The sequence below is a fragment of the Rhinolophus sinicus genome, chromosome 13, assembly GCF_057876585.1.
Source record: "Rhinolophus sinicus isolate RSI-liver-muscle chromosome 13, RSI-T2T, whole genome shotgun sequence".
Classification (NCBI taxonomy): domain Eukaryota; kingdom Metazoa; phylum Chordata; class Mammalia; order Chiroptera; family Rhinolophidae; genus Rhinolophus; species Rhinolophus sinicus.
The window spans coordinates 10842855-10865161 of NC_142513.1; the positions used below are offsets into that span (position 1 = coordinate 10842855).

Sequence of the window (22307 nt, forward strand, 5' to 3'; positions counted from 1 at the left end):
TGTACCTAAGAAAAATACGTGCCCTAGTACCTACTACTCTTCTGGAGCATCTAAAAAAAAAAGAACATTTTCCTAAAAGTGCCATGATTATTGGCATCATATTAGTTAGAAATGAGAAATTTTAATAAACAGGAAAATGACCAACAAGTTTTTTTTAAACATATACATTGTAAATTAGTCTAAGAAACAGAGGCAGAGCATGTGTTTTGAAGTTGTATATGCTAGTTGAGTACTAATCTTAGAGTAAGAGTACATACAGTGTGCAGAAAAGTTTAAACGGTGGCAAGAATAAAAACCTAGTTTTTTCTTACCCAGAGAATTAGTTCCTTGAAACATCTGTTGCTTGGTCCCCAGATTACTACCATTTGTGGATATGGTATTATTGTAGAAGTCAGAACTAGTCAGATCACCAAGAATAGCATCTAGATTATCCAAATCTCCAGATCCCTGAAAATAAAAATTTTTTAAATTAACCTGTGTACATTACTAGATACATAGGTATAAATATATTCATCGGAAGAAAATAGGTGAAATGAGAACAATTGAAATATAATAGTTACCTGAAATGATAATGCCCAACTTAAAGGCAGGCGTATTATGACCTCCCACCCATAACCTTCTCCCTTGAAAGAACAGTTTAAACTACTAAAGATAAACCCCTGGGTTTGGAGGTGCTTTCAAAGGGACTTTTTAAAAAAAATTTACACTTGATGTTTATTTCTCAAACCATAGGATATTTTCCAGCTAACATTAGTCAGGATCATTAGCTAACAGATATGTATGAAGTTACACACACCTTCTGAAAACAAGTATGATAATAAAATAATAAAAACAACAAGCTGATGTTCAATACAATATTCACAAGCATGCTTTCAAAGGGGCTTTTGGTCAATAAATCTAGAGAACACTAGCTTAAAGTTAAACACACATCCTAACAATAGAACTTTTCCAAGACACATATTAATTTTAATTTTCCCAGGCACATATTACCATCTCCCAGGATAGTGTTTCTCAAGCAGATTATGGGAAATGCTTATATAGAATGTGACCGTGTTATGTGAAATGTGATTTTAGGTAAAAATCAAAATTCTTTGCTTAATAGAAGAGTTTTCTTCTTCCGGTTTCTTTCTACCATACCCTTAGTAACCCAATTTGCACATTCCAACAATAAATACCTCCATGAAGATGTTCAAATCGGCTACTAACAGGTTAGACATATCTATCTGATGTGTCTAAACTGTATCATAACACACTTCACTGATGCTCAAACAATTACAAAGAAATGATCTCAAGACTAACTTGCATAAATAAACCTAAAATAGAAGAATCTGCATATAACACATTGTCTTTCTAATAGAAATGCAGTGATGAAACACAGTGACATACAGAAAACAAGTTACCTCTTCATTTGCTTCTGTCTTAATTTTTGCATCTTTCTCGTGACTCGAGCTGGGAATGGCGGAGCTGCTGCACTGACTCATTTTCGGGTCCACTCCCTCCACCTTGGGCTGCAGTTCCTTAGCGAGTGTGTCACTAGGATCATCCCTGTCCAGCAAGTATCTAAGCAGCGCATTGTTCTCCTTCTTCTTCGGACTCAGCTGCTCCTGCTTCACACTCCCTTCCACACAAGACGTGGCACTGCTGGTGTCTTTCCCGGTCGCTTCTGCGGTGATCTTGGCCACCTCGGCGGGTGAGTTCCCATTCTGCAGCAACTTGTGCAAAATCCGGTGCTTCTCTTGCAGCAGCGACCCATGCATGTTGGACGTGGAGGACACGCCTCCAGATGTTGACGAGGACACCCCGGAGGGGCTGGTGACACTGATGGAAGAGTCTTTACAACTTGAATCCAGGGGGGAGTTTGTCAAGGACGAATGACCCCGGTCATCAGAAGAACAGGTAAGCAATTGCAGTAATTTTTTATGACCTTTGCTTTCCAGAGGACCCCGCTGATTCTCCGACCCTTCGACACTGCTCTCCTTACTGTCTTTGTCATTGAGGTGATCCCTGCTACTTGACTGACACATTGAACTCTCCACTGGATTCTGGTCACAGTACAAGCCTAAGGGACTCTTGGAATCCTGACTGTTCATTTTATTTGGTTGGGTTATGTTTATATTGGGAGAGTTATCCAATTTGGGGCCTGGTGAAGACAAAGTAGATAAGAGAGATGTCCCCACGCCCTCACTGATAGCTTGAAGGGCGCTGAGAGAGCTGCTAGAAAAGCTGTGGCTCCCAGTGTTACCAGACGGTCCCATGGGAGAGTGCACACCTGCATTTGGAGAAAAATGAGGGAAAGAATTAGACTCCCAGATGCTACCGTGTTTCCCCAAAATAAGACCTAGCCGGACCATCAGCTCTAATGCATCTTTTGGAGCAAAAATTAATATAAGACCTAGTATCATATCACATCATAGCATATATCATAGCATATCATACCCGGTCTTATTTCACAATAAGACCGGGTCTTACATTAATTTTTGCTCCAAAAGACGCATAGAGTTGATGGTCCGGTTAGGTCTTATTTTCGGGGAAACATGGTATAATAAAACAGCACTTAACTCTTCAGTTTCTATTATGAATGCATTAACTTCACATGAATTACTGTGGTGTGGGAAGAAAAGAATTACAGAAAAAGAAAAAATAAAGGGAAATGCCAATACGAATACCTGCAACAGGAGAAAACTGATGTGAGGCCATCTTTGGACTGCCACGATTTCGAGGAGAAATCATGATATTCTGCTGGCTGGAGCCTAGACCAGGACTGCCATGTGGGGGGCTACTCATGTTGAGACCGTAGTTGTTCTGGTAGGAAGATGGAGACTGCATGGCGGGCCCGGGGTTCACGGGAGCCATGTTACCGGAAGCCCCATACCTAGCTGCACTCATCGGCCCTGTGGTGTTGGGGTCGGCCATGCCATAGGTCCTGCCGCTCAGCATCGGTAAGCCTTGGTTTGGCGACATGTTCATGCCGCCTGCTGCACTATTACATCCAGCCGCCGGAGGTCGAATGCCTTGTGCAACAGGATTCGGGTTTGGTCTATACCCATTCTGTTCCCTACAAAGAAAGAAAACATCAAACTCTTACTAAAAAACGACAGGCCTGCATTAAAGCCCTGAATCTGATGTTTTTGAAAAGGATGAAGTGCGTGCCCAGGGACTTAACTTCTTAGGCGTCATTCCAAGGCCCACTGACCATCCCAATCTAGACATTGATCAGTTACTAACCTAATAATATACTTTTTAATAAGCCACCAAAGCTAAACGAGGGACACCACCACAGCACTGTGACGGGCCAACAGCTATGTTAATTGGAACCTCAGCAGGGCTTTGCTGAAGTGGCCATCTATCTAGGGGTTAACCTGCAGGTGCCTGCAAACTACTCAGAATAATGAATGGGTCCATATTCCACTCCTTCATTGTTCACTTACTATCAGCCAGAGCAGTAGTAACTATCCTTTATTGTTAAAGTCTACTTTCGAATTTTAAATTCAATCCCTAAAAGCAACGTACTATACCACTAGAAATGAAAGTAAAAAAGGTACTGTGATTTTATATGCTCTTTTATCCACTAGCCTTCCCATCTCCCAAGTTTGCCAGGAATTATTTAATGAACAAATACTTATTTTCACATAAAAATATAACCTTAAAGAAAACATATCATAATCCAGGAATCTAAATTCACTTCAGCAAAAGCAAATCACTGCTATTTTTCTTGTTACATTTTTCTCCCTTTTTAAATTAGTAATAAAGCATCTTAAGAACACTGCTGCATTTAATATGAGAATACAGAGTAATCTAACATTACCTCTGAAGAAAGTGGGTTGAGACAAAGCCATGACGGTCATTTGTTACAGGATTTCGGAAGAGTTTGCTTTTTGTTTGTGCAGTCACTATAGTTCCATCAGCCAAAGAGAATCGATACACTGGAGTTTCTGAATGGCCATGGATGTAAGCTGTTGGGGAAAATATCCCATTACTAGTAACTACAATTCGCAAACAGATACATATAGGGGAGGAGAGGAAAGAAATGTACTTTAAATGCAACATTTTCAAAATCCAGTGAAAGAAAGACCTGCACCAAAATTATGAATAGGCTAAACTAACAGTGCTCAAGAGTCATTTTCCTTCCCCCCCAACACACAAAACAACAACTACAGTCGTGTTTATACTTACTGCTTTATTCCAAACACAATGAAAAACAGTATCAAGAATCAACCTCAAAATTCTTTACCTTCTTGATAGTGCCGTTTCTGGGTCCATGACTGCCCATCATTGAGGCTGAAAAATCTCTGGATACACCTTCGGATTATATCTTCAAAGCCAGGCCTCATAGAGGATCTCAGTGAATTTGTATCGATATTGACAAGTTTTCCTATTAAACAGAAAAATAAGGATTTAAATCCAACCTACGAGTATTTACTGGTTGCATACTGGATGGTTTAGCACTGAAGAATAAAATAAAGACACTAAATCTTCGCTCAACTTTTTCTGATCTAAATTTCTACTATATCCAGAGCTTTTCTTTTTAAAGGCACAGTCCTATAGGAAACTCTTACATTAAATGTTTTGCTATGCAGACAATAAAAGTGTATCATATCCCTCCTTTTACTTTCTAAACAAACAGAAAGTAACATGTCCAGATAACCACAGGTTCATTTTCATTTAAAGGAAAAAAAAATAACACCTACCAGTGAAATTGTTCACATCTGAAGATATTCTGTCCCTGCAACTATGAAGCAAGAGAAAATACCTGCCTAAACAGCTAGCAGGTACGACTCATGCCACCTGAGAGGCAACTGCCTTTTTGGACACTTAAAATCTAAACTAGGAGGGTTAACCAAATACTCAGGTCCACAAATCTGAAAGTTTCTGACAACTTCTGCTTAACAAAAAATACACTAAAGAGACAAAACATATACAACTCAAAAACTCCATGAAATTAAAGGTTTCATGGAGAGGACCCTTTAAAATTGGCTAGGCCTTTGGACTTTCCGAGTAGCACCAGGGAAGTTGCAAGAACACACATCTTACAAAAAGTGGCAAAAGCGGGGGGAGCCAAGAAGAAAGTGACTGATCCATTTTCCAAGAAAGATTAGCACGATGTGAAAGCACCAGCTATCTCAATATGAGCAATACTGGGAAAGCACTAATCACAAGGAATCCAGGAACCAAAATTGCCTCTGATGGCTCGAGAGCTGTGCTACTCAAGTGAGCCTTGCTGATCTGCAGAATGGTGAAAGTGCATTTGGAAAAGTCAAAGTAATTGCTGAGGATGTCAAGGGAAAAAACTGTGTGATAACATCCATAACATCTGAGCAAACTATGCTCCAAGGTCAATAAATGTCAGACTACGATTGAAGCTCATGTCCATGTCAAGACTTACCGATGGTTGTTTTTGTCTGTTCCGCACAGATTTTACTAAAAAAAAAAATGTAATACTCAGATCCAGACGACCTCTTATTCTCAGCACCAACAGGTACACCAAATCCAGAAGATGACTGAAATCGTGACAGGAGAGGTATAGACAAGTAACTTGAAATAAGTGGTCAATAATGTGATTCCAGACAGATTGGGAAAGATATAGAAAAGGTTTGCCAATCTGTTTATCCTCTCCATGATGTGTTTGTAAGAAAAGTAAAACTGGAGAAAATCAAGGCTGGATTGGGAAAACTTATGGAGCTTCGTGGTGAAAGACAGTACTGGAAACGCTAAAAAGGTACTAGGGTAGGATAAGCTGATGGATATGAGCCACTAGTCCAAGAACCTGTTTAAAATTCAGATCTTTAATGGTGACAAATAAAAATCTTATTAATGGGAAAAAATGACTAGGGAGAAGAGACTAATGCATTCCAGAAAAAGTAAACACTTATGTGCCAAGAATAATCTGTCCTCAACCACCTCCGCTGAGCTTAGCTCTGAAAGCCTCATGACAAACACAAAAGAGATGCTCAAAAAAACTTGTTAAATGAAACACATCAAGGATGGAGATTAAAATCTCCTCAGAGGTCAAAAAAAGTATTGTGTTGAGTGCAACAAACCTCCTATGAAGAATGGATAGCAACTGGAAGATACCAACTCTACCTAAAGTAAGATGGCTCTCAGGTGTTAATCAAACAAAAGTATTTCACTTTTCTTGCTTGGTAATTTCTAACTTTTATAATAAATATGCATTGCTTTTGTACTAAAGGAAAGTATTGATGAGATAACTTTTAAAGGTTCTACTTGCTGAAATGCTTAGGTAAAGATATTTTATTTAGTATTTTCCGTAACAAAATGTCAATAATGTTATTTAGGGAGAAAATTTAGACTGCCAAATCATAACAGATGCAGAAAACAAACCACAGTAAAAGGATAATATAACACATAAAAATTCTTGTCATAAGGTTTGATTATCTCAAGGTAAGTAAACAAAAAATTTTCCAATATAAAGTAATATTCATCAGTGTAAACAGATTGACAATTCAGAATACAAATACATTTACTGCTTTTCATTTCAATCAGTAAAAATTAATCTCAAGCAGCCTCCAGACAAGTGTATGAGCCTGGTATAAAATGCAAAAATAGTTTATTTTTTACAGTAAAATATTATGCATGTGTGTATATAATACATATATGTGTGTGTACATGCATACATACATATATATAATAGCTATAGTTATGTTATGTGTTTATTTAAATATACTCCATTTTATCAGATTACTTATTGAGGGTCCACATGGTAGTCACAAAGCAAACAGTACAGGCTCTGACATCAGGCAGACACAGCTGCAAAGTCTCGTTATTAGCTATGATCTTGGACAAATAACCATCTCTCTGTCACCAGGCCCGTTTCCTGATCTCTGAAATGGAGCATATGTGCAAACCTTGGCATCACCGGGTAGGGTTAGATAATCACAACAGCGACCATGAAAGTGAGTACAGGTAACACTGCCGATATTTAATACCATCGTTGTGTCTTATCAACTGCACTGGCTTTAATTCTTTACTCCCAGGGTCAAAAGCGCAGCCCAAGATTAAAGCTCACGTTCATGTCAAGAATTACTGATAATTCTCATTAAAATCACCCGTATCTTTAAAACTTTATTTCTCTATGAAAAATGAGTTTGTAGTTAGAGAAAAGAAATATTAACCTCTCATTCGGAATGATATTTGGAGAGAAAACCAGGTACCTCTACATTTATTTTTAAATTTATTTGGGGGATTTTAAGCGTCAAATATACCCAACTCAAATACCAAGGGTTTTAGTAAATCTCTCTTGGGTTGTGTAAGAAATACAGGAAACGATCCATGCAAAGCATTCGTTACAGTGGGTGCAGGCACTTAAATGATAGTGCAGGCTGTGAAGAGTTAACTTTTCTAAAAATTTTCAAAATGAACAAAATATACATACATGACACACAAAGTTTTTACCTGAAAGGTCATGTCTAGTAATAAAGCTCTCAGGGTTTGATGGAAACGCTCTTTCCCCTGTAGTAATGCGGCGTGCCACACAGATCATACAGGATTGCAAATCTACAATAAAAATTTAACCCGGTAAGAAATATATACAATCTTTAAAAATGTTCAACAGGCGAGTAAGGGCATGAAATTCAGTAAGAAGAATTATAACGATGGAAATTTAAAAAACTACCAGTTTGACTATTTGTTTGCTGAACATCACAAGCATGTGATTGCTCTTACCTTCCCCTTCCTCCATCATAGCTCGTGGCTGAGACAGGGCAAAGCACTGCATGGTTTCATATCTCTGGCGCATTTCAGGACTGGTGTTTATGTCTTCCAGAATATCATGTGGCGTTTTCATCAACATACGGCAATTAAATGTATGGCTTTTTTGTCTCTGGGTCTCATTTGTCCAGGCAACTCCATTAACTTTGGAAAACAAATTGAAAGGAGTTTTGGAAAGCTGACAATTCAGTCTATAATCATCATCAAGAATTCAAGCTGTATTTTCTCTTCCATAGTTAACATCTACACTAACATTTCAAGGTGACAATACAATAGAGTTCCCCCTTGTCCAGTTTCAGTTACCCGTGGTCAACCATGGTCCGAAACTATTAAATGGAAAATTCCAGCTTTTTTATCCAACATCTTAGCGAGGCTGCAGTTATAGCTGCTGCTATCCTAGCTTCGCCATGCCACCCAAAGACGACAAGAAGAAGAAAGATGCTGGAAAGTCGGCCAAGAAAGACAAAGACCCAGTGAACAAATCTGGAGGCCAGGCCAAAAAGAAGTGGTCCAAAGGCAAAGTTCGGGACAAGCTCAATAACCTACCCTTGTGTGCCAAAGCACATGTGACAAATTGTGTAAGGAAGTTCCCAACTATAAGCTTATAATCCCAGCTGTTGTTTCTGAGAGACTGAAGACCTGCGGTCCTCGGCCAGCTCACTTCAGGAGCTCCTTAGTAAAGGGTTTATTCAAATTAGTTTCAAAGCACTGAGCTCAAGTAATTTACACCAGAAACACCACAGGTGGGAATGCCCCAGCTGTTGGTGAAGATGCATGAACAACACTTCCCACCAACTGCACATTTTGAAAAATAAAACTTTATTAAACAAAAAAAATAAAAAGAAAGAAAGATCGAGAAATAAACAATTCATAAGTTTTAAATTGTGTGCCGTCCCACTCCGTACCGCCTGGGACATGAATTATCCCTCTGTCCAGCATATCCACGCTGTGTACACTGCCCACCTGTGAGTCACTTAGTGCCTGTTTCAGTTATCACATCGAGTGTCTCACTACGGCAGTCTTTGTGTTCGAGTGACCCTTATTTTACTTAATAATAGCCCCCAAGTGCAAGAGTAGTGATGTTGGCAATTTGGATATGCCAGGGAGAAGCTATAAAATGCTTCCTTTAAGCGCAAAGGCTATGTATGTATGTACGTATGTGTGTATGTATGTATAGGAAAAAACATAGTATATATAGGGTTTGGTACTATCTGCAGTTTCAGGCATCCACTGTGGGGCTTGGAACATATCCCCCGTGGATAAGGGAGACTACTATATATAAAATATTGGAATAATTTCAATTTAAACAGAATTCTCACTGTGTATTTTGGCTACGTGAAATGTATACCATATTCTAAATTCACCAAGGTCACATTTGAAAATTCTGCCACTTGCCTTTCTACACAAATTTAATCACTTGGTTCCTAAAAGGCACAATTTTCTAAGAAATAGTCAAGAAAACATTTTTTTTCAACTTATTTAGAAAATACACATTAAAAGCCTACCTGTAGATTTTGGTAAGTTTTTAAGAAAATCCTTTCTGTCTTCTTCATGCAAGATATTGTAGACGCTTGTGTTAACCAGGTCCTCTTGCTTATATTGCAGGTATTGTGTGACATTTTCTGACACAAATACAATGTTTCCATCACGATTCACCACAAACAGGAAACCATCCAATGCCTAAAGTGGGATGTGTTAATATTGGGTATTATGGACTGAACTATATTTATATCCCGACCAAAATTCAAGTTGAAGCCCTAACCCTCAGTGTGACTATATTTGGAAACAGGATTTTCAGGAGGTAATTAAGGTTAAATGAAGCCACAAGGATAGGACTCTACCAGGACTTCAATATGACTGGCGTCTTTATAAGAGGAGAGAGACCCCAGGGATGCACATGCACAGGGAAAAGGCCATGTGAGGACACAGTGAAAAGGCAGCCACCTACAAGCCAAGGAGAGAGGTCTCAGAACAAATCAAGCCTGCCGACAACTTGATCTTGAACTTCCAGCCTCCAGAACTGTAAGAAATCAATTTCTGCTATTTAAGCCACCCAGTCTGTGGTATTTTCTTATAGTAGCCTTAGCAGATTAAGACACCGGCCTTAGCACTAAGCAAATTTGAAAAAACTACTATTGATTCAGCAATCACTGCAGACAACTGTCAGCCACCATTTATATTAACATTAGCACCATTGCTACAGGGTTTTATAAAAAATAAAGACAACTTGAAGAAAAGACAAACACAGTCAACATAAAATCTGAATGAATGTCTAATCTAATTTTTAAAGAGTTACATCTTCAAAGGTTTTAAAAATAAGAAAATCATCCTTAGCACTTCCCATTTTTCTGAGTCAAACTACAGGAATTACACTTCTCCTCAGTGAGAATTTACAAAGAGGAGCTGAAAGGAGCTGGAGCAAACTAGCTGAAACGAAAAACGTTGACAAGTGAACTTTGTAAAAGGCTCAGACCCTGACTTCAAGTAAGAGAAACATTCTGTAAGAGCTATAGGTTAATCATATCTATTTAAGACAACTACTTACAAAATAATGCACATTTTTTTAAGTCTTAAAAATTTCTCAAGAATAAAAAACTATAGTATGCCATATGATCGATCAAACAAAAATGCACAAAAGTCTGAGCTAAAATATGCCCAAATATTACCTTTGTGAAAGTATGGGTTACCTTTCCTCTTTTGCTTCTTTATATATTTTTGTTTGCTTTCTCAGTTTGCAACTACATTTTGCAGGGCACCCCCACTTCCTGTACACGGTACGAGTTATATATATTGTAAATATAAGAGCATTTTTACCATCATATTCAGAATACTGAGTTCTGTCTCATAAAAAGAAACATGGCTCTTGCTCTCATTACCTATCCAACATAACAATTTTTAAAAATCAACACAGCTTACTGGATAGCGAAAACCATGTACTTGCCTGAAGTAAAAGTGGTCCTAAGGAGTCTTTATCAATAACGCCCTGTCCTGTAGAAGACACATCAGCTTTCTGAACATCATCATCACTGGAAATAGTTTTTCCTAAAAAGACAGAAAGCAGTACTACAGATAGCACACATGTGAGTAATTGATTAAATCCACCTTCAGAGAGTCCCCAGAACAGACAGACACACGTGCACACGCGTGCATATGCACGTACACATTTCCTAGTAAGAAAATGACACTACAATCTGTACGTGTTGAAATGAAATTTCAGTTACCCAGGAGGGCAGAAGGTACCCTAAACTTTCTTTCACTACTAAATGTACTACTATCCCATGGCTTCCTGGAAGGGAACTAACACGTGACAGGGTAACACTGGCTTTTTTCCAAATCTCTGTTAACAATCTCCGAAAGAGCAAAGTTGGTCAACTCATTGGTCCATTCCCAGAGGCAACCTCAGTTAGTAGCAGTCCCCACCTAAGCAACAAGGTAACAAAACGGCAAATGTAAACAGTTAACAAGTTCCTTCTAAACAACTTGAGTGTTTTTCTTACTTTGTATTACCTTGCTCTTTTATTTGACGAATCTGTCTTACTGTTTCCTTTAAAATTGCACATTTATCTGGTTTGACATTGAAATTGTCAATATCACTAAGGTTAGCAGATATCAGTTCAGCCAATTCTTCGATGTATTTACTCTCCTGCTCCCGTCTCCACTTTTCACCACTGCAGGTAAGACTAAGAAAAGGAGGGGGGAGAAAAAGCCATGAATAAACGTATCAGGAAAGAGCCATGAGCAGAATCAGTCCCTACACAACATCATTATGTTCATATGTAAACAAACTAAATTCAGCCAATAGAAACTATCAGAACTTTGTTTTGGAAAAGTAGTAGAACACAGCAGAAATTCATGCAAACCTAAATTCAAGTCCACCTTTTTGTTAGTGGGCAGTTAGTCTCAGTCTCATCCTCTGGAAATTGGGGATAAATACAGTCTTTACCTCATATGGACAGTAAAACAACAAATAATAAAAAACAGTGGTAGTTATTATAGTTATTAAGGATGAGGTTTTACAAATTGTTTTTATTTTGCAACCATCACATTAAAATTCAAATGATACTGACCTTGGCAAATACTAACAAGGCTGTACAGAGTATTACTGCATAAAATGCAGTATTTTATTTCTATTTTTTGAACGTCTAACTTCAGTCAGGAAAAGAATGATGAAACCTCACTAATGCCAGAAATCAACTTACAACATGTTCTTAAAGGATCTTAAAGATTCTTATTTATAACAACTTTGGTTCTCTATTCTTAATTCCTCCCTCTTCTGTTGAAATGCTTCTTACAGTACCACAGACTGTTAGTATAATATTCTCGCTTCTATCTGAATCCACGATAAAGCTTCTACTACCTCACAAGGATGTCCATCTCATCACTGTACCACTCTACTTACTATACAGCAAAATAATAGTATTTAAGCAAAGGTAAAACCCAAAAAATCTAACCAGAGAACGAAAATAACAGAAAGTTGAAATGTTTTCTTTAAACCAAAAACTACAGGCACAGGAAGGAGATCTTGATGAAGCATCAGGAAATAAACTGCCTACCCTTGTCCCGGGGTATCACACGGCAGTTTGCGTTTTCGTGAATCTGGGAGCAGTGGATCCAAGGAGTTTTCTCCTAATCCGCTCATCGTGAATATACATCAGCAACTAAGAAGGAATCATAATCAGATAAAAACATTATAAAATATCTGTGACTCTCTAAAGGTGCTATATGCCTGAAGAACTGAATCTTGTAATTCAGAACTACTTGCCCTAAATGGTTAGCTAATTCTCAGTATTCTGTATCATACACGAGGATTCTTAAGACAACTTCAAAGTCCCTATTCCAGTTTAAATATGCAGAATATCCAACCCCAAGGCAGAGTGTTTCTCAAGTCCTACGGAAAATGTGTACATTAATACCTCACAAAGAATTAGGCATCTTCTTCATATTTAACAAAAAAAAAGAGACTGCCAACTCTTCCACTGATAAAATGTTAAATTTTATTTATACCCAAGTAAGCACAAGAGCTTATCTCATCATTTGGTAAGAAGTGTTCAAACGATAAAAGTCTAAATTATTTCAGGCCATTTTCAAGGTAGTACATTTTTTCCATTAGATCATTTCATTAATATTTATCATCCAATATGTTTTTCTGTTACTTCAAAATAAACCTAGACTGTGTAAATAACATGTGAACTCCACTACATTCTGCTTAGAAAATAAATGTACAACAATAAAATTCCAGAGGGAAGGGGGGATTTTGACAAGATCCACAAAGCAACAATTATTTTAATATTAACTGATGGAAACAATATGCTTTGGTTAAAGTTTCATTGATAAAGAAAATTAATGTAGGGTACTTCTTGCTGGAAAAGAAGAGCAGATTTTAACACTCGGTAGCTCATAATCGTAAGACATCTACTAAGCCTTCAACTTACTAAGAATTTTGTTTACCCTCAACTCTTGCTTAGGAAGGCAATCACTGTTCTAAGGAATTCCAAGTCAACCAAGAAGTTCAAACATTCCAAACTATTTTTTCTTAACATGTTAAAATGTATCTTGCATTCCCCATCTATTTTATATAAAATATATATTAAATGACAAAAATTCCACTAGGTGGCACAATGCTACCAGGTAGGGACATTGAATAAAAATGCACAATTTCACACAAGATGCTAATCAAACTTAAAATATGTAGCTGTAAAAAAATCAAAATCACATGATCATTAATCAGTTCTACATTATGACACTGTCTTTACAGATGCTCTAGGTATGAAACAAATACCAACAAAATCCATTCTACCTGTAATTTTGGTAGTAAAATAAAGGTTGAAAAGCTGGGCTGTTTTGAAGACTTGGTGGGGGGTTATTTTCGCACAATATAAGTTAAAATAAAGGAGAGAAAAGAACTTAAAATAACTTTGATGAACAATGGCTCAATGTTATGATTTTAAAGCATACTCAGAATACAATCCAACCACAGAAGCCTTTTCAAGCCCATGATACCACAGTACAGAAAAGGACTAAAATGGACTTTTCACGGAATCAGAATACAAAGGCCCAAAATATGTTCAATCTTTCAATATAAAGTCAATTGTGTAGACCCTTGAGCCATTTTTACAATTTTTGTCTAAAATGTTTCTACTGAAGAGTTCTATGCTATACTACTTAAATATATTAATATGACGATGTATACTTTAAGCTTCCAGCTGTCCCTCGGTATCCACAGGGGGCTGGTTCCAGGACCCCTGTCAGACACCCAAATCCACGGAGGCTCAAGTCCCTTACATAAAACAGCACAGAACAATGCCTACCATCTGTCTGCCATGGACCCCCCACCACGGAGAGAAAATACTGTTGGATGCAAAAGCCATGGATACGGAGGGTCAACCATACAGTTAAGCAAGAGAGTCTATTTCAAATACAGAATATTCAAATACAGATTATTTCAAATACAGACTAGTAGCAATTTAGAATTACTTCCAGTGCTATCAAAAATCTAATGTAAGAAGTAGATCCATGATAAACCAGATTTAAAATGAGCAAGAATCGTATAGCAACTGAACAGATTTTCTCCTGTGAAAACTATAGGCCTCTCCATACATCATAATCAAGCTATGGTACATGTTTAAGCTTAGACAAACAGAATACAACAAAATGCTAGAAAACAAACATTCCTAACTTGAATCCAGGCTCAAAAGCAGCATAGAATTACATTTGCCAGCTCCAAGGGCATAAGCACGTCATGTGTGGCTTAGCCACACTGACTAGCTTTCCTTCGGGTCGTCTGCAGTTAAGACAGGAGGGTAAAACCCTGATTGTGCACAACAAACGAGCCAGATGGACAAGGACACAGGAAGTACTTACTCCCTGTCCAAAAGGAAGAGATATCAATCAACAATGCTGGTGTCACTAGGCGAACAAGAAGTTATGTGGTGGGGGCCTAAGAAAAACCATGCCATGACAAAATGAGGAGACAGGTTACCCAGTAAATCTTAATTGCCGCAGAGACCAATTAAAATATTTCACTTTTCCTAAATTAGTAAGGGAGAGGGAAGGGGATAACTTTTGTGGCAGTACAGTGCTGGGCATAGTGCATATTGTATGCAATTTCTTACAGCAACTCTCCAAGGTATGTATTATTATTCCCATTCTGGAGATAAGGAAAGAGCTATATAACTTTCCACTAGATCACATAGAGATACTAGATGGCAGAGCTGGAACTACAATGTTTTCAAACTTTATAACCAACAACAAAAAAATGTATCAAGTGTTCCTGGGGTATTTTATCCCCCCCACACACACACTCCAAAAAAATAACCATTTATACTGATGAATCACCCCATCTCCAACAAGTTAGCCAGAAAAATCTCTCAGCTCTTCCATAAGAACACTGAGAAGCTGTTACACCCAGGGTTAGGGGCGTTCAGGATTAGCGACAGGGGGAAGGGGTTGCTCAAGTTTAACAGGTACTAAATGCTGCCAGTGCTGTCAAGCCCCTAAAAACTAGTCATTACAAGTCACCAGATAAACTGCCCTCTGAAGTGGTCTAATATTAAACATGACCCTTATTTCCACTTGAGATGGTCAGTGGCTCACAGAGAAAAAAAAAACAAAAAAAAAAAACTTGAGATCAGAAAAGCACAAACCATATACCCTAAAATAGTGTGTCAAGTATTGTTATTCTTGTGTTTTGTAAGATTAAACGCTGGGGCCAAGAACTCTTTGACTATCCCACCAGTAATTTAGTTTATCTGTCAAGCTTGTTTGCCCAACATATACAGCTATGATTAATATGCTAAATAGGGGGGTGTTTCTGGGTGTTTCCTGAGAATCAGAGTAACTTAAGGAAAATTTATAAACAACTGTGGATTTGACCTGATTTACTGAAAACTGCTTGAAGCACTAGAACCTTCAGAGACTGCTCAAGTCAATTAGAAGAAAAAATGCTCTTGGAAAAAGAATCATGAGACATTTATACATAAAGAACTACCCAAAACTTCCAAACCGACACTCTTATTCAAGACACTTTCGTATATAGTCACCACTATTAGTCTAAAGGCTTAATCCTACACGATTATATTTTCTAAAATAGCAAAGGTTTTATTTCAATCGGTTGTGCAGCTTCGAGAGATCCAGAAACATGGAGGGAAGAACTGAACGAAATATATATAACCTGCGTATTTTTAGGGGCAAAGGAAGAAACAAGTCCATAAACAAGGAACCGCTATGAAAGCGTCCTCATCAACCAAATGACTCTTCCAGAGAATATCTTCTACCTTTATGTTTTAATTCAGCCCTGGTAAAGAGAAGAGCTGACAAGAGAGTAGGAAGAAGCAAAAGAGGGGAACACAGTCTCAAATAAAAACTAACTGGCAATATCCTTCTGTTTTTGTTGTTGATAACCTGTTATGTTTAGTAGGATACAATATAAACTACCTAGTGCAATCCATATGTCAATTTAATTCCCTTTCAGCTCAAACATTTGCATGCCCAGAACTATTTTAGGTAGAGGAAGCAGAGATGAGTGACACCACACACTGCTAGAACTCTCAGGCTAGCAGAAAAGGAAAACATATAAACAATTATAATAGCATAATTTGGTAAGTGTTAAAACGCACATACGGTAACAAAGTGTCATGGAACACATCTGATAGGAAACCTACCAGCCTACAGGTTTTTTTAAAAAAAGAGAAAAAGTGTATAAATGGCGTCTACAATAAACTACCTTGGTGCAGATTTTTCTCAGGAAATGGTATAATCTCAAGTCTTGGTTATTATTTTCCTCTGTCTTTAGTTTATAATGCCACAAATTTGGAAAGGGGCTACCAGACAGCAACAAAGTAAAACATTCTATTTTTAATATGTAAGTTGAGATGAAAAGCATCCTAATGTAAATTAACAACCTATTTATCTACAAGGTTTCCTTCTCTCTTCTTCCTTCGTATGTCTGGCTTTTCATTCTCAATCAACAGTCTGACCCCAAAAGCCCTTCACATTTACACTCCAGTTTAAACCTGATGAAGTTGAACTCAAACACAAACTCCCCAGAGGCTCTGGTACCAGAACCGGGCGTCCCAATTAGCCACGGCAGGTGTTGGCTGCAACTGGAAGCTTGTTGCCAAGAGACTTCCCAACCTCTACATAAGAACAGAGGTGAAGTTCACAAACATATGCTGTGCAGAGGAAGTTCAGCAAGCCAATTCCATCTAAATCATATTATCCTCGCCTGACAGCATACTAACTAGCCAGGTAAGTCTTTAGTTGTTTTAAAGATTACACTGCCTCCTACGATTTAATACACTGAATCTATGTCAGACATAAGAACAGACCTAAACTTGAGCTTCATAAACCTGATTTCGGCTTCATTCTACACAACATAGTACCTGTCATACTTCCTCAACCACCACCACCATTAGCAGCCACCATGCTAAGAGACTTTGACAAAGGATGATCACTGAAATATTTCTTTTGTTTTTAACCTTAAGTCATTAATTTTAAATTTCCTCTTCAACCCTTTTCTATCTAGAATACTCTTGACTCATCCTTTGAGATCAAGCTCAACTGTCACCTCTGGTAAAGCCATTCCCAACTCTCCCAATTAGAAAAATTCTTCCCTTCTTTATCCTCATCAGTTTTCATACTTTATTACAACATTTTACAACACAATACTCTACTCTTGTTCACTTTTCTGTCTCCATTTTCTACATGTAAGCTTTAAACCGTTATACAAACTTGTATAAGACTATTTTACTACAAATTCCTTTGTCTTTCTTTTTCACTACTACCACCATTCCCCCGTATTCCTTTTTCTAATTCCCATTCTGTCTCCTTCTCATCCCATTACGCTGTATGTACTTCTCACCAATTCAACAATCTTCCTAAAATTACAGAGAAGCTTCACGGGGGTGGACAGGGACCTAAGTACTTTGTAGAACATTTCTGCTTCTTTCTGAGATGTAATTTTCACGTGGGTATTTCCATTCCAAAAAATATAGTGACTTCAAGGTGCCTTTCAAAATAAAACTCAAGTGTGTGAATCCTTCCGCAGGTTTACTTGATACAATGAAAAGATAATGGGGATTCGTTGGAATCAAACTTGAGGGCTGAATCTCATTTCACTAAAAGGTAAGGCTTTTGTCACCTGTAAAAAGCTTATCACCTGTAAAAACTGGGTATAATCACACCTCACATATTCATGTTTATTGTGAGGATGAAAAGCAATTCAAAGCAAGCAACTGGCATAGGATATGATGGCAATCCCTGCAAGGTGCACAATACCAAAAACAAAGATGTATGCGGAGCAACACTAAATTTGCTCTCATTTGAAAAACAAATAGCTACAAATACCCATATGGCAACAAATTAAAAAGATTCAGACAAATTAGGCAGAACTATTCAGGCTAACCTCGACTTACAGTTAGCTGACTAGAATTCAAAACAGTTTCCTACTGAAATAATGTGGTGAGTTGCAGCTAGGAGTTAACATAATGCCATGAAAATAGAATAAAACTATTATACTATTGTCGCTGATATCTGTGTTAAGCTAAACAAGTATAATTAAAAAATAAGTGGGCACCTTTTAGATTTTGAAGAGGACATTCAAGCATCTTCAACGGTACTAGGTAAAAAGCACACAATGCTGGTTCTTTATGATTTCTTTTTACTTCTAAATTTGTGGTTTAGTTTTTCTTTGATAGATATAAATATCTCTACATCAAAAGTACTGTTTATACCTAAGGTTGACCCTTGGCACATAACGAAAATACAATCAACAGTGAGAGGAAAAAAGGAAAAACAACGTTTTTAGCTCCCTTGAGGTAAGTAAAGCACTAGATTAAGATAAGCAGTGGGGGGACTGGCCCGGTGGCTCAGGTGGTTGTAGCTCTGTGCTCCTAATGCTGAAGGCACGGCACCTTGAGCTGAGCTCCCAGATGGCTCAGCTGGTTGGAGCGTATCCTCTCAACCACAAGGTTGCCAGTTCGACTCCCACAGGGGACGGTGGGCTGCGCCCCCTGCAACTAACAAGGGCAACTGGACCTGGAGCTGAGCTTCGCCCTCCACAACTAAGACTGAAAGAACAACAACTTGACTTGGAAAAAAGGCCTGGAAGTACACACTGTACCCCAATAAAGTCCTATTCCCCTTCCCCAATAAAATCTTTGGGGAAAAAAGATAAGCAGTGGGGAGTTCGGGTTGGGGGGTAATGTGCAGCGCAGAAATAAAATCTGATATAAATGTAATTAATAAGCAATAAAGATGTAAAGGAGAGATGGTCACAACATGTGCCCCATTTTCTCCTAATCCATTCTTTCTATCTGCCTCAGAGGAGAAAGATATTAGAAGAAATGTTAAAACTTCAAAGCGACAACAGTAGCCACCTGGTAACCAAGTGGCAGAGAGCAGGAGAGCTGCTATAGGAAGTGGCACTAAGCAAGCAATGAAATGCTACAGGGAATGGGAACTGTGAGTCAACTGCAAAACAGATATGCTTCAAAGCCAGTGCTTGCAGAGTGAAAAACAAAGTAACAAGGCACTTCCCCCCCTCGACAGTACCGCCATTAGCCCTGTCCACCAATATCAAAAACCTAAAGAAACTACAGTGGGTTTACTTGTGACGCGAACATTACAAAAATTAACAATGTGGAAATGTAAGCTGATAAAGCACTTTGAATTAATTTTTCAAAGAAAAGGTAGTGAGGGTGGAAGAGAAAGAGTAAGATATATCAAAGGGAAAACACATCTTAGCTAGATTTCCTTCTCTAAAAGCAAAGAAGTTGGAGCAGATGGTCCCTAACTCTAGCAACCCGACATGGCAAGTCTGACTCATAAGACTTCCTGAGTGGGTCATCATATTTACTGCAGGTTGGTCTATGGCTCAGTCCTTGCTGTTTCCACTGTGTTGGGTTTTGGTTTTTTTTCCTTTCTTTTTCTGACTTCACAACTTGTTACTCTTCAGAAATTGTAATACCACTCTTAGCCTACATAACTTTAAATTCAAAAGAATCTCTCTCTCTTTTTTTTTAATCATGTTCCATATCCCTAGAAGTTACATGTCTGGTAACAGAATTTCTCTTTTCAAATAAATCCCCAAAAGTCATTATCAATTTCAGAACGACAATATATAATGAATGAGAAGAGACACGTGTGTATCAAAGTCCAAAAAGAAAATAAGAAAGCACTCTTCCTGTCATTTACCTGTTAGAGGCGGGGAAGCGCTGGTAGAAATGTTAAAAAGTATTAAAAGTCTAAATTGAACAATAACCTCAACTGCCTATTCCCCTTCAGAATTACAGCTACTACACTATGTGGAGCTAAAAATCTGTGCCTCTAGGTCATGACTGTTGCAGGGGAGAAATTTTTAACAAGCAAGAAAAAAAAATAAAAAAAACACTGAAGAATAGGAGAAAAAAAAAGCATCATTCAAATAATTTAAAATAAAACACAGCTTGGTTTTTCTGTTGCCGTTAAAGGTCAGTTTCATGATTCATGAGTTTAAAGAGCTTCCTTCTGAACTTCGTAAAAACTGCCTGTGCGTACCTAGGAAATGAAGCTGGGGGCCGCACATTATTGCTAGAGACTATCGGCGGCAAAAATTTAATTATGAACACTTGTAAAATCATTCATACAAGTAAACTGGTTAAAACCAAAACTGACTTCAGCAAGTGTCTTAAGAGTGGTCACTCTTTACTAGGAATGTAATGTACAACATGACGACAGTTAACACTGCTGTATGAGAAATAGGCAAGTTGGTAAGAGAGTAAACTAAGAGTTCTCAGCACAAGGATAATTTTTTTTCTTTTTTTTCTTTTTATTGTATCTATGTGATATGATGGATGTTAACTAAACCTACTGTGAAAATCGTTTCACAATATATGTAAATCAAACCACAATGCTGTATGCCTTAAACTTATACAGTGATGCACGTCAATTATTTCTCAATAAAACTGGGAAAAAAGATTTTTTAAAAAGAGTGATCCCTCTTCAACATACTGAGTTGTCCACATAGACAAAGAAGATCGAATTTCCTATGCCACGTGCTTGGGATGAACTGGTGATGAAAATAGACAAGGTTTTTTGCCTTCAAAGGGCTGATGACCTAGTGTCAGGATCAATAAACTAGTAAATATAGAATCACAACATGTATTTTGTGCTATAAAAGGTCTCCACTGAAAATTCATTCCTGATCTGTAATTCAAAAGCAGGAACAACTGAGAACCAGACACAGCACACAATGTTATACAATTGCTCCAAATCCTAACTTTCTGCAGTCAATTTGATTCTTACTACTAAGAGAGAGATCCAGGTTAAAGACAACTACAAGTCCTTGAAATTTGGCCAAATTTTCTGGTTAGCTCAGGCCCCCTTCTTGTTTAAGCAGGACTGAACAGAGACAGCTGTAGCAGGAATTGGATGTGCCCCAGGGCAACAAATACATACAGCAAGGAGGAAGGTTTAAGTCAAATGGCTGGTACTAGGCTTTCAACCAAACTCACCAGTTCAGTGCTGCTCAATCTTTTTACATCAGGATTCCTTTACCTCTCAAAAAATTAGGAACCCCAAAAAGCTTTTGCTATTTGGGTTGTATCTATCAATATTTACCATATTATACATGAAAATTGAGAAATATTAAAATAGTACTTCATTTTGTAATAAGCCCATTATGTGCTAACATAAACAATCTTATGAAAAATAATTTTTCTAAAACAAAACAATTCATTGAGCGAGGTGTCATTGTTTTACATTTTTATAAACCCTATGTCTGACTTAATAGACAGCTGGATTCTCTTATCTATTTTTCCACTGAATCTGTTGGAATACATTATTTTGGTTAAAACATATGAAAAAAAATCCAGCTTCGAAGAGACATGTACTTGTAAAAGGAAGGACTATTTCAATAGCCTCTTACAAATAATTATAGATAATTTTCCTTGATGTTATGCTAAAACTCGACAAGTGGTACTTTCTTAAAGGTTAGCTGCAAAGTCAACTCTGAAACCGTATCAATGAACTTTCACGCTGTTACACTGACATATACTGACCTACCTTGCACTCTGAACAAATCTTTTACCCATGCATGCTTCTGTAACATCCAACACTGTCATCTGGATAATACTGGTTCACTGATGAAGCAGATTTTCAAATACTGATACATTTCATTATACACTATCAGAAACTCCACATTAATATCACCATCCATCTCATCCAAAAAGTCTTTTGAGTACAGAGAAGCTGTCACACTCGTGATGGAAGATTCAAATTTACCAAGGTCATAATTTTCATTTGAAAACTCAAATTTTATCACTGTCAACAAATACCATCATAAGTTTTCCTTGAAGTGATAGGTTCACCTTGCTCACTTTTAAGACTGTCAGCCAAAATTCAAGTTTCAACGATACTTTTTCAGTCATGCCAGTCCAGTACACAAGCCAACTGCACAAGTGCTTTTCCCCAAGACAGTCATCGTTATTTGATAGGCAGAAGTGCTTTCTGCATGTTTTCCATTCTCACTAGACGGAATATTAAAAACACAGTACTCAAAAGGCAAGATTTAATGAAATAAGCAAATTTTGCTGCTTTATCAAGGA

At 37.7% G+C, this 22307-nt stretch overlaps 1 protein-coding gene and 1 long non-coding RNA gene across 6 annotated transcripts in view; one reads left to right on the forward strand and one right to left on the reverse strand.

The window, feature by feature from the left end:
- The window catches only part of NCOA3 (nuclear receptor coactivator 3), a 94295-nt gene that overhangs the window by 12153 nt on the left and 59835 nt on the right, over positions 1 to 22307 (reverse strand). For all 5 annotated transcript variants that reach the window (XM_019749670.3, XM_019749672.3, XM_019749673.3 and 2 more), the window contains 11 exons: positions 12279 to 12383; positions 11233 to 11405; positions 10667 to 10767; positions 9231 to 9405; positions 7681 to 7869; positions 7411 to 7512; positions 4232 to 4372; positions 3806 to 3953; positions 2667 to 3055; positions 1401 to 2269; positions 312 to 447 (listed from right to left, as the gene is read on the reverse strand). In XM_019749670.3, coding sequence (XP_019605229.2) covers positions 312 to 447; positions 1401 to 2269; positions 2667 to 3055; positions 3806 to 3953; positions 4232 to 4372; positions 7411 to 7512; positions 7681 to 7869; positions 9231 to 9405; positions 10667 to 10767; positions 11233 to 11405; positions 12279 to 12364 — 2509 coding nt within the window. In that variant the 5' untranslated portion in view covers positions 12365 to 12383. The remainder of the gene's footprint in view (positions 1 to 311; positions 448 to 1400; positions 2270 to 2666; positions 3056 to 3805; positions 3954 to 4231; positions 4373 to 7410; positions 7513 to 7680; positions 7870 to 9230; positions 9406 to 10666; positions 10768 to 11232; positions 11406 to 12278; positions 12384 to 22307) is intronic.
- On the forward strand, positions 16857 to 18569 carry LOC148756014 (uncharacterized). The gene is made up of 3 exons (XR_016018157.1): positions 16857 to 16971; positions 17771 to 17847; positions 18461 to 18569. It is a non-coding gene; the product is annotated as an uncharacterized LOC148756014 (long non-coding RNA).